This window comes from Oncorhynchus tshawytscha, unplaced genomic scaffold (genome assembly GCF_018296145.1).
Source record: "Oncorhynchus tshawytscha isolate Ot180627B unplaced genomic scaffold, Otsh_v2.0 Un_scaffold_2711_pilon_pilon, whole genome shotgun sequence".
Taxonomy (NCBI): Eukaryota; Metazoa; Chordata; class Actinopteri; order Salmoniformes; family Salmonidae; genus Oncorhynchus; species Oncorhynchus tshawytscha.
In genome coordinates this window covers 107,501-119,233 of record NW_024609716.1, presented here as the reverse complement: position 1 = coordinate 119,233, position 11,733 = coordinate 107,501, and the positions used below count along the sequence as shown (strand labels likewise).

The window sequence follows — 11,733 nt, the reverse complement described above, 5'->3', positions numbered from 1 at the left end:
TTGGAACATTGCTGATATAACAGCCTCCACTCTTCTGGGAAGGTTTTCCACTAGATGTTGGAACATTGCTGCTATAACAGCCTCCATTCTTCTGGGAAGGCTTTCCACTAGATGTTGGAAGATTGCTGCTATAACAGCCTCCACTCTTCTGGGAAGGCTTTCCACTAGATGTTGGAACATTGCTGCTATAACAGCCTCCACTCTTCTGGGAAGGCTTTCCACTAGATGTTGGAACATTGCTGCTATAACAGCCTCCACTCTTCTGGGAAGGCTTTCCACTAGATGTTGGAACATTGCTGCTATAACAGCCTCCACTCTTCTGGGAAGGCTTTCCACTAGATGCTGGAACATTTCTGCGGGGACTTGGTCGGGCACTGATGTTGGGTGATTACGTCTGGCTTGCAGTCGGTGTTCCAATTCATCCCAAAGGTGTTCGATGGGGTTGAGGTCAGGGCTCTGTGCAGGCCAGTCATGTTCTTCCGCAGCGATCTCGACAAACCATTTCTGTATGGACCTGGCTTTGTGCACGGGGGCATTATCATGCTGAAACAGGAAAGGGCCTTCCCCAAACTGTTGCCACAAAGTTGGAAGCACAGAATCGTCTAGAATATAATTTTATGCTGTAACGTTAAGATTTCTCTTCACTAGAACAAGGGGTTCTGGCCCGAACCATGAAAATCAGCCCCAGACCATTATTCTTCCTCCACCAAACTTTACAGTTGTCACTATGCATTGGGGCAGGTAGCGTTCTGCTGGCATTAGCCAAACCCAGATTAGTCCGTCGGACTGATAGATGGTGAAGCGTGATTCATCACTTCAGAGAAAACGTTTCCACTGCTCCAGAGTCCAGAGGCGGCGAGCTTCACACCACTCCAGCCGACGCTTGGCATTACGCATGGTGATCTTAGGCTTGTGTGCGGCTGCTCTGCCATGGAAACCCATTTTATGAAGCTCCCCGACGAACAGTTCTTGTGCCGATGTTGCTTCCAGAGGTAGTTTGGAACTCGGGAGTGAGTGTTGCAACCAATGACAAACTATTTTTACGCTCTTCACCACTCAGCGGTCCTGTTCTGTGAACTTGTGTGGTCTGCTTCTTCGCGGCTGAGCCGTTGTTGCTCCTAGATGTTTCCATTTCACAATAACAGCACTTACAGTTGACCGAGGCAGCTCTAGCAAGGAAGACATTTGATAAACTGACTTGCTGGAAAAGTTGCATCCTATGACGGTGCCACGTTGAAAGTCACTGAGATCTTCAGTTAGGTCATTCTACTGTCAATGTTTGTCTATGGAGATTGCATGGCGGTGTGCTCAATTTTATACACCTGTCAGCAACGGGTGAAGCTGACTTGGCCGAATCCCCTCATTTGAATGGGTTTCCATGTACTGCTGTAAATATAGTGGGTGTGTAAGAACTGGAGATGATGTTGTGTGTTTGTTTCTCAGTTCCGTCGATTCCAGGAACAGACCCTGAGCCGGTTAGACCTTCTGAACCATATGTCTAATGTGTCGACCCCCCTAGAGGTCAGAGTTCAGACCCTGTCTGACCAACACAGAAACCTCACCCAGGAACTAACACAACTCAGAGACACCACCACACAGGTTACTGTTTATATCATTTTAGTTATATTATTATTATTGTAATATATTGTTATATTTACATTTATGTTACATATTATGTTATATTTTATATTAAAATATATAAATACGTATGTATATTTATGTTATATTATTACGTTAAAATTATTGTTTGCTTATATTTCGTTTTAGTTTGGGCCCTGTCATTGTTTTATCTTGTTTCTGTCCTGTTTTGTTTTGAAACATAAAAAATCGTATAAAAAACAGGAGCTGGACGTCCTGAAAGACCGGAGCAGTAAACTACAGAAGAAGAACAGGAGGATGGAGGGAAGACTGGCCTCGCTGGAGAGAGGACTGAGACACAGACAGGGACAGGTACTCTAAGCAACAACAGACAGGGACAGGTACTCTAAGCAACAGACAGGGACAGGTACTCTAAGCAACAGACAGGGACAGGTACTCTAAGTAACAGACAGGGACAGGTACTCTAAGCAACAGACAGGGACAGGTACTCTAAGCAACAGACAGGGACAGGTACTCTAAGCAACAGACAGGGACAGGGGACAGGTACTCTAAGCAACAGACAGGGACAGGTACTCTAAGCAACAGACAGGGACAGGTAATCTAAGCAACAACAGACAGGGACAGGTACTCTAAGTAACAGACAGGGACAGGTACTCTAAGCAACAGACAGGGACAGGTACTCTAAGCAACAGACAGGGACAGGTACTCTAAGCAACAGACAGGGACAGGTACTCTAAGTAACAGACAGGGACAGGTAATCTAGGCAACAACTGACAGGGACAGGTACTCTAAGCAACAGACAGGGACAGGTACTCTAAGCAACAGACAGGGACAGGTAATCTAAGCAACAACAGACAGGGACAGGTACTCTAAGTAACAGACAGGGACAGGTACTCTAAGCAACAACAGACAGGGACAGGTACTCAAAGTAACAGACAGGGACAGGTAATCTAGGCAACAACTGACAGGGACAGGTACTCTAAGCAACAGACAGGGACAGGTACTCTAAGCAACAGACAGGGACAGGTACTCTAAGCAACAGACAGGGACAGGTACTCTAAGTAACAGACAGGGACAGGTAATCTAGGCAACAACTGACAGGGACAGGTACTCTAAGCAACAGACAGGGACAGGTACTCTAAGCAACAGACAGGGACAGGTAATCTAAGCAACAACAGACAGGGACAGGTACTCTAAGTAACAGACAGGGACAGGTACTCTAAGCAACAACAGACAGGGACAGGTACTCTAAGCAACAGACAGGGACAGGTAATCTAGGCAACAACTGACAGGGACAGGTACTCTAACCAACAGACAGGGACAGGTACTCTAAGCAACAGACAGGGACAGGTACTCTAATCAACAGACAGGGACAGGTACTCTAAGCAACAACAGACAGGGACAGGTACTCTAAGCAACAGACAGGGACAGGTACTCTAGGCAACAACAGACAGGGACAGGTACTCTAAACAACAACTGACAGGGACAGGTACTCTAAGCAACAACAGACAGGGACAGGTACTCTAAGCAACAACAGACAGGGACAGGTACTCTAAGCAACAACAGACAGGGACAGGTAATCTAGGCAACAACAGACAGGGACAGGTACTCTAAGCAACAACAGACAGGGACAGGTACTCTAAACAACAACAGACAGGGACAGGTACTCTAAGCTACAGACAGGGACAGGTACTCTAAGTAACAGACAGGGACAGGTACTCTAAGCAACAACAGACAGGGACAGGTACTCTAAACAACAACAGACAGGGACAGGTACTCTAAGCAACAGACAGGGACAGGTACTCTAAACAACAGACAGGGACAGGTACTCTAAACAACAGACAGTGACAGGTACTCAAATTAACAACAGACAGGGACAGGTACTCTAACCTACAGACAGGGACAGGTACTCTAGGCAACAACAGACAGGGACAGGTACTCTAAGCAACAACAGACAGGGGCAGGTACTCTAAGTAACAGACAGGGACAGGTAATCTAGGCAACTAACAGACAGGGACAGGTACTCTAAGCAACAGACAGGGACAGGTACTCTAAGCAACAACTGACAGGGACAGGTACTCTAAGCAACAGACAGGGACAGGTACTCTAAGCAACAGACAGGGACAGGTACTCTAGGCAACAACTGACAGGGACAGGTACTCTAAGCAACAACTGACAGGGACAGGTACTCTAAGCAACAACAGACAGGGACAGGTACTCTAAGCAACAACAGACAGGGACAGGTACTCTAAGCAACAGACAGGGACAGGTACTCTAGGCAACAACAGACAGGGACAGGTACTCTAATTAACAACAGACAGGGACAGGTACTCTAGGCAACAGACAGGGACAGGTACTCTAAGCTACAGACAGGGACAGGTACTCTAATCAACAGACAGGGACAGGTACTCTAAGCAACAACAGACAGGGACAGGTACTCTAAGCAACAACAGACAGGGACAGGTACTCTAAAGCAACAACAGACAGGGACAGGTACTCTAAGCAACAGACATGGACAGGTACTCTAAACAACAGACAGGGACAGGTACTCTAAACAACAGACAGTGACAGGTACTCTAATTAACAACAGACAGGGACAGGTACTCTAAAACAACAGACAGGGACAGGTAATCTAATTAACAACAGACAGGGACAGGTACTCTAAGCAACAACAGACAGGGACAGGTACTCTAAACAACAACTGACAGGGACAGGTACTCTAAGCTACAGACAGGGACAGGTACTCTAAGTAACAGACAGGGACAGGTACTCTAAGCAACAACAGACAGGGACAGGTACTCTAAACAACAACAGACAGGGACAGGTACTCTAAGCAACAGACAGGACAGGTACTCTAAACAACAGACAGGGACAGGTACTCTAAACAACAGACAGTGACAGGTACTCTAATTAACAACAGACAGGGCCAGGTACTCTAAGCTACAGACAGGGACAGGTACTCTAAGCAACAACAGACAGGGACAGGTACTCTAAACAACAACAGACAGGGACAGGTACTCTAAGCAACAGACAGGGACAGGTACTCTAAACTACAGACAGTGACAGGTACTCTAAGCTACAGACAGGGACAGGTACTCTAGGCTACAGACAGGGACAGGTACTCTAATTAACTACAGACAGGGACAGGTACTCTAAGCTACAGACAGGGACAGGTACTCTAATTAACAACAGACAGGGACAGGTACTCTAATCAACAGAAGGGACAACAACAGACAGGGACAGGTACTCTAATTAACAACAGACAGGGACAGGTACTCTAATTAACAACAGGCAGGGACAGGTACTCTAATCAACAGACAGGGGCAGGTACTCTAAGCTACAGACAGGGACAGGTACTCTAAGCTACAGACAGGGACAGGTACTCTAAGCTACAGACAGGGGCAGTTTGGGAAACACTGAGGCAGGGCCACCCAAAGTCAGTCCTGGGGCCTCCCTGGAATGTCATTTCAGTTTTTGCCCTAGCACTACACAGCTGATTCAAAGTTGGTTATTTGTGTAGTGCTCGGGAAAAAAAAAAAGTGCACCCAATGAGGTTCCCAGGACCGAGTTAAGATGACCCTGCCCAGATAAAAATATCTCACTCTTCCCGAGTGAATAATATAATGTCAATTAGCCAAATGTAGTGGTTATAATCTGTTCTGCTATAACTCTCCTCTCCTCTCCTCTCCTCTCCTCTCCTCTCCTCTCCTCTCCTCTCCTCTCCTCTCCTCTCCTCTCCTCTCCTCTCCTCTCCTCTCCTCTCCTCTCCCCTCCCCTCCCCTCCCCTCCCCTCCCCTCCCCTCCTCTCCTCTCCTCTCCTCTCCTCTCCTCTCCACAGGGCAGCAGGCAGACCCAGAGACTGAGTCAGGAGCAGGGAGAGTCTCTTTCCAGCCTCACCCTGGAGCTCCACAGCCAGGAGGGGCGTCTCGACTCCCTGGAGGCCCAGCGAGAGGAGCTTCTGGTCGGGCTGAGAGGTCTCCAGGAGTCCCTGAGGGAGCAGGATCTCCGGATGAGCCGGCTCGAAGGGAGGCTGGGGGAGCTTTTACAGGGGAATGTAATCTCTTCCAGGGGATCAGAAAGGACAGGAGACCCCATCACCTCCAACCTCACCCCCCAGGACACAGCACCCCCACGGAGGACCCAGGCCTCCAGAGGACAGAGCCCAAGACAGGACACCCAGACATATTACCAGCCCCAGCCTCAGGCTAACATTCAGCCTCAGCCCTACTCTCAGCCCCATCCCCAACCCCATTCCCAGCCAAAACACACAAAAGACAGGAGGATGAGGACAAGACTACAGCCTCCACCTCCCCACCCCACACAGCCTCCTTATCAGTCCCAGGAGGAGAGGAAGAGGCTGGGGGAGAGAGGACAGGAGAGCCCCCTGCCTGGTCGTCCTCAACAGGGGCCAAAACCACAGTCTGTGGAGGAAACAAGAGAGGAAGGAGAGATGGAGAGGAGGAGGGGGGATGAGGTGTGGAGGAGGAGTGAAGTGACGCGGACAGAGATGAGGAGGGGAGAGGAAGAGTGGACAGAGAGGAGGAGGGGAGAGGAAGAGCGGACAGAGAGGAGGAAGGAAGAGGGAGAGCGGACAGAGAGGAGGAAGGAAGAGGGAGAGCGGACAGAGAGGAGGAGGGGAGAGGAAGAGCGGACAGAGAGGAGGAAGGAAGAGGAGGAGATGAAAGGAGAGGAATCACAAATCCAGAACCTTCTCCAGCTTCCAGTGAGACACAAGATCCCTCTGCAGCACATCCCCAGGAGAGAAGCCACCAGTAAGTACCTTCAGATCAACCTCTGTCAGGTGTCAATAACAGGAAAGCAAAACTCCAGTAACTTTACCAGAATTCCCAGGTTTTCCATCATTTCTGTCTGAAAGATTCCGGATGTCCTGCTTGTTCCATTGTGGTTCCAGGAATCTTCAAACTGGGATTTCTGGAACCCCTCTGTCAGCAACACAACATCCAGTGATATAGTGCCAATTAAAGAACTATAAAATAGAGAGGTGTAATGTGATGTGACGTCACATAGTATCCCATAATGAGGTGTAATGTCATGTGACGTCACATAGTATCCCATAATGAGGTGTAATGTGATGTGACGTCACATAGTATCCCATAATGAGGTGTAATGTGATGTACCGTCACATAGTATCCCATAATGAGGTGTAATGTGGTGTGACATCACATAGTATCCCATAATGAGGTGTAATGTGATGTGACGTCACATAGTATCCCATAATGAGGTGTAATGTGGTGTGACGTCACATAGTATCCCATAATGAGGTGTAATGTGGTGTGACATCACATAGTATCCCATAGAGAGGTGTAATGTGATGTGACATCATATAGTATCCCATAATGAGGTGTAATGTGATGTGACATTATATAGTATCCCATAATCCCATGAGGTGTAATGTGTGTGACATCACATAGTATCCCATAATGAGGTGTAATGTGGTGTGACATCACATAGTATCCCATAATGAGGTGTAATGTGGTGTGACATCACATAGTATCCCATAATGAGGTGTAATGTGGTGTGACATCACATAGTATCCCATAATGAGGTGTAATGTGGTGTGACATCACATAGTATCCCATAATGAGGTGTAATGTGGTGTGACATCACATAGTATCCCATAGAGAGGTGTCATGTGGTGTGACATCACATAGTATCCCATAATGAGGTGTAATGTGGTGTGACATCACATAGTATCCCATAGAGAGGTGTAATGTGGTGTGACATCACATAGTATCCCATAATGAGGTGTAATGTGGTGTGACGTCACATAGTATCCCATAATGAGGTGTAATGTGGTGTGACGTCACATAGTATCCCATGGAGAGGTGTAATGTGGTGTGACATCACATAGTATCCCATAATGAGGTTTAATGTGGTGTGACATTACATAAATCCCCAAATTAGGTGTAATGTGATGTGACATTATATAGTATCCCATAATGAGGTGTAATGTGGTGTGACATTACATAGTATCCCATAATGAGGTGTAATGTGGTGTGACATTACATGATATCCCAAAATGAGGTGTAATGTGGTGTGACATCACATAGTATCCCATAATGAGGTGTAATGTGGTGTGACATCACATAGTATCCCAAAATGAGGTGTAATGTGATTTGACATCACATAGTATCCCATAATGAGGTGTAATGTGGTGTGACATCACATAGTATCCCATAAAGAGGTGTAATGTGGTGTGACATTACAAAGTATCCCATAGAGAGGTGTAATGTGGTGTGACAACACATACAGTGCCTTGCGAAAGTATTCGGCCCCCTTGAACTTTCACATTTCAGGCTTCAAACATAAAGATATAAAACTGTATTTTTTTGTGAAGAATCAACAACAAGTGGGACACAATCATGAAGTGGAACGACATTTATTGGATATTTCAAACTTTTTGAACAAATCAAAAACTGAAAAATTGGGCGTGCAAAATTATTCAGCCCCTTTACTTTCAGTGCAGCAAACTCTCTCCAGAAGTTCAGTGAGGATCTCTGAATGATCCAATGTTGACCTAAATGACGATTGATGATAAATACAATCCACCTGTGTGTAATCAAGTCTCCGTATAAATGCACCTGCACTGTGATAGTCTCAGAGGTCCGTTAAAAGCGCAGAGAGCATCATGAAGAACAAGGAACACACCAGGCAGGTCCGAGATACTGTTGTGAAGAAGTTTAAAGCCGGATTTGGATACAAAAAGATTTCCCAAGCTTTAAACATCCCAAGGAGCACTGTGCAAGCGATAATATTGAAATGGAAGGAGTATCAGACCACTGCAAATCTACCAAGACCTGGCCGTCCCTCTAAACTTTCAGCTCATACAAGGAGAAGACTGATCAGAGATGCAGCCAAGAGGCCCATGATCACTCTGGATGAACTGCAGAGATCTACAGCTGAGGTGGGAGACTCTGTCCATAGGACAACAATCAGTCGTATATTGCACAAATCTGGCCTTTATGGAAGTGTGGCAAGAAGAAAGCCATTTCTTAAAGATATCCATAAAAAGTGTTGTTTAAAGTTTGCCACAAGCCACCTGGGAGACACACCAAACATGTGGAAGAAGGTGCTCTGGTCAGATGAAACCAAAATTGAACTTTTTGGCAACAATGCAAAACGTTATGTTTGGCGTAAAAGCAACACAGCTCATCACCCTGAACACACCATGCCCACTGTCAAACATGGTGGTGGCAGCATCATGGTTTGGGCCTGCTTTTCTTCAGCAGGGACAGGGAAGATGGTTAAAATTGATGGGAAGATGGATGGAGCCAAATAAAGGACCATTCTGGAAGAAAACCTGATGGAGTCTGCAAAAGACCTGAGACTGGGACGGAGATTTGTCTTCCAACAAGACAATGATCCAAAACATAAAGCAAAATCTACAATGGAATGGTTCAAAAATAAACATATCCAGGTGTTAGAATGGCCAAGTCAAAGTCCAGACCTGAATCCAATCGAGAATCTGTGGAAAGAACTGAAAACTGCTGTTCACAAATGCTCTCCATCCAACCTCACTGAGCTCGAGCTGTTTTGCAAGGAGGAATGGGAAAAAATGTCAGTCTCTCGATGTGCAAAACTGATAGAGACATACCCCAAGCGACTTACAGCTGTAATCGCAGCAAAAGGTGGCGCTACAAAGTATTAACTTAAGGGGGCTGAATAATTTTGCACGCCCAATTTTTCAGTTTTTGCTTTGTTAAAAAAGTTTGAAATATCCAATAAATGTCGTTCCACTTCATGATTGTGTCCCACTTGTTGTTGATTCTTCACAAAAAAATACAGTTTTATATCTTTATGTTTGAAACCTGAAATGTGGCAAAAGGTCGCAAAGTTCAAGGGGGCCGAATACTTTCGCAAGGCACTGTAGTATCCCATAGAGAGGTGTAATGTGGTGTGACATCCCATAGTATTCCCATAGAGAGGTGTATAATGTGATGTGACATTACATTGTATCCCATAGAGAGGTGTAATGTGGTGTGACGTCACATGGTATCACATAGAGAGGTGTAATGTGGTGTGACGTCACATAGTATCCCATAGAGAGGTGTATAATGTGATGTGACATTTCATTGTATCCCATAGAGAGGTGTAATGTGGTGTGACATCCCATAGTATTCCCATAGAGAGGTGTATAATGTGATGTGACATTACATTGTATCCCATAGAGAGGTGTAATGTGGTGTGACAACACATAGCATCCCATAGAGAGGTGTAATGTGGTGTGACATTACATAGTATTCCCATAGAGAGGTGTATAATGTGATGTGACATTTCATTGTATCCCATAGAGAGGTGTAATGTGGTGTGACATTACATAGTATTCCCATAGAGAGGTGTATAATGTGGTGTGACATTACATAGTATCCCATAGAGAGGTGTAATGTGGTGTGACAACATATAGCATCCCATAGAGAGGTGTAATGTGGTGTGACATTACATAGTATTCCCATAGAGAGGTGTATAATGTGGTGTGACAACACATAGTATCCCATAGAGAGGTGTAATGTGGTGTGACATTACATAGTATCCCATAGAGAGGTGTAATGTGGTGTGACATTACATAGTATCCCATAGAGAGGTGTAATGTGGTGTGACATTACATAGTATCCCATAGAGAGGTGTAATGTGGTGTGACAACACATAGTATCCCATAGAGAGGTATAATGTGGTGTGACAACACATAGTATCCCATAGAGAGGTGTAATGTGGTGTGACATTACATAGTATCCCATAGAGAGGTGTAATGTGATGTGACATTACATTGTATCCCATAGAGAGGTGTAATGTGATGTGACATTTCATTGTATCCCATAGAGAGGTGTAATGTGATGTGACATTTCATTGTATCCCATAGAGAGGTGTAATGTGGTGTGACATTACATAGTATCCCATAGAGAGGTATAATGTGGTGTGACATTACATAGTATCCCATAGAGAGGTATAATGTGGTGTGACATTACATAGTATCCCATAGAGAGGTATAATGTGGTGTGACATTACATAGTATCCCATAGAATAGTTAGACATTTTTTAAAACAAAAAACGGAAATATCACATTTAAATAAGTATTCAGACCCTTTACTCAGTGCTTTGTTGATGCACCTTTGACAGCGATTACGGCCTCTAGTCTTCTTGGGAATGACGCTACAAGTTTGGCACACCTGTATTTGGGGAGTTTCTCCCATTCTTCTCTGCAGATCCTCTCAAGCTCTTTCAGGTTGGATGGGGAGCGTTGCTTCGCTGCACAGTTATTCTCAGGTCTCTCCAGAGATGTTCGATTGGGTTCAAGTCCAGGCTCTGGCTGGGCCACTCAAGGACATTCAGAGAGACTTGTCCCAAAGCCACTCCTGCATTGTCTTGGCTGTGTGCTTAGGGTCATTGTCCTGTTGGAAGTTGAACCTTCACCCCAGTCTGAGGTCCTGGGTGCCCTGGAGCAGGTTTTCATCATGGATCTCTGTGCACTTTGCTCCGTTCACCTTTCCCTCGATCTTGACTAGTCTCCCAGTCCCTGCCACTGAAAATCATCCCCACAGCATGATGCTGCCACCACCATACTTCACCATAGGGATGGTGCCAGGTTTCCTCCAGACATGATGCTGCCACCACCATACTTCACCATAGGGATGGTGCCAGGTTTCCTCCAGACATGATGCTTAGCATTCAGGCCAAAGAGTTCAATCTTGGTTTCATCAGACCAGAGAATCTTGTTTCTCATTGTCTGAGAGTCTTTAGGTGCGTTTTGACAAACTCCTGAGGAGTGGCTTCTGTCTGGCCACCACCCTACCATAACGGCCTGATTGGTGGAGTGCTGCATAGGTTGTTGTTCTTCTGGAAAGTTCTGCCATCTCCACAGAGGAACTCTGGAGCTCTGTCAGAGTGACCATCGGGTTCTTGGTCACCTCCCTGACCAAGGCCCTTCTCCCCCGATTGCTCAGTTTGGCCGGGTGGCCAGCTCTGGGAAGAGTCTTGGTGGTTCCAAACTTCTTCACTTTAAGAATGATGGAGGCCATTGTGTTCTTGGGGACCTTCAATTCTGCAGTATGAATACTTATTGTCACGCTGGTATGATGGAATGGGAGACAGGCGCAGGAATGTGTAATAGGGTTTTTT

The 11,733-nt window shown here is 45.8% G+C and overlaps 1 protein-coding gene across 1 annotated transcript in view; it reads left to right on the top strand.

Annotated features, from left to right (window-relative positions):
- Window positions 1-6,201: 6,201 nt before the first annotated feature.
- Window positions 6,202-11,733, top strand: part of LOC121845622 (pentraxin-4) — a 13,224-nt gene continuing 7,692 nt past the window's right edge. Inside the window, exon 1 of the mRNA XM_042317196.1 lies at window positions 6,202-6,371. Within this exon, the coding sequence (XP_042173130.1) occupies window positions 6,278-6,371 (94 nt within the window). The 5' untranslated portion in view covers window positions 6,202-6,277. The remainder of the gene's footprint in view (window positions 6,372-11,733) is intronic.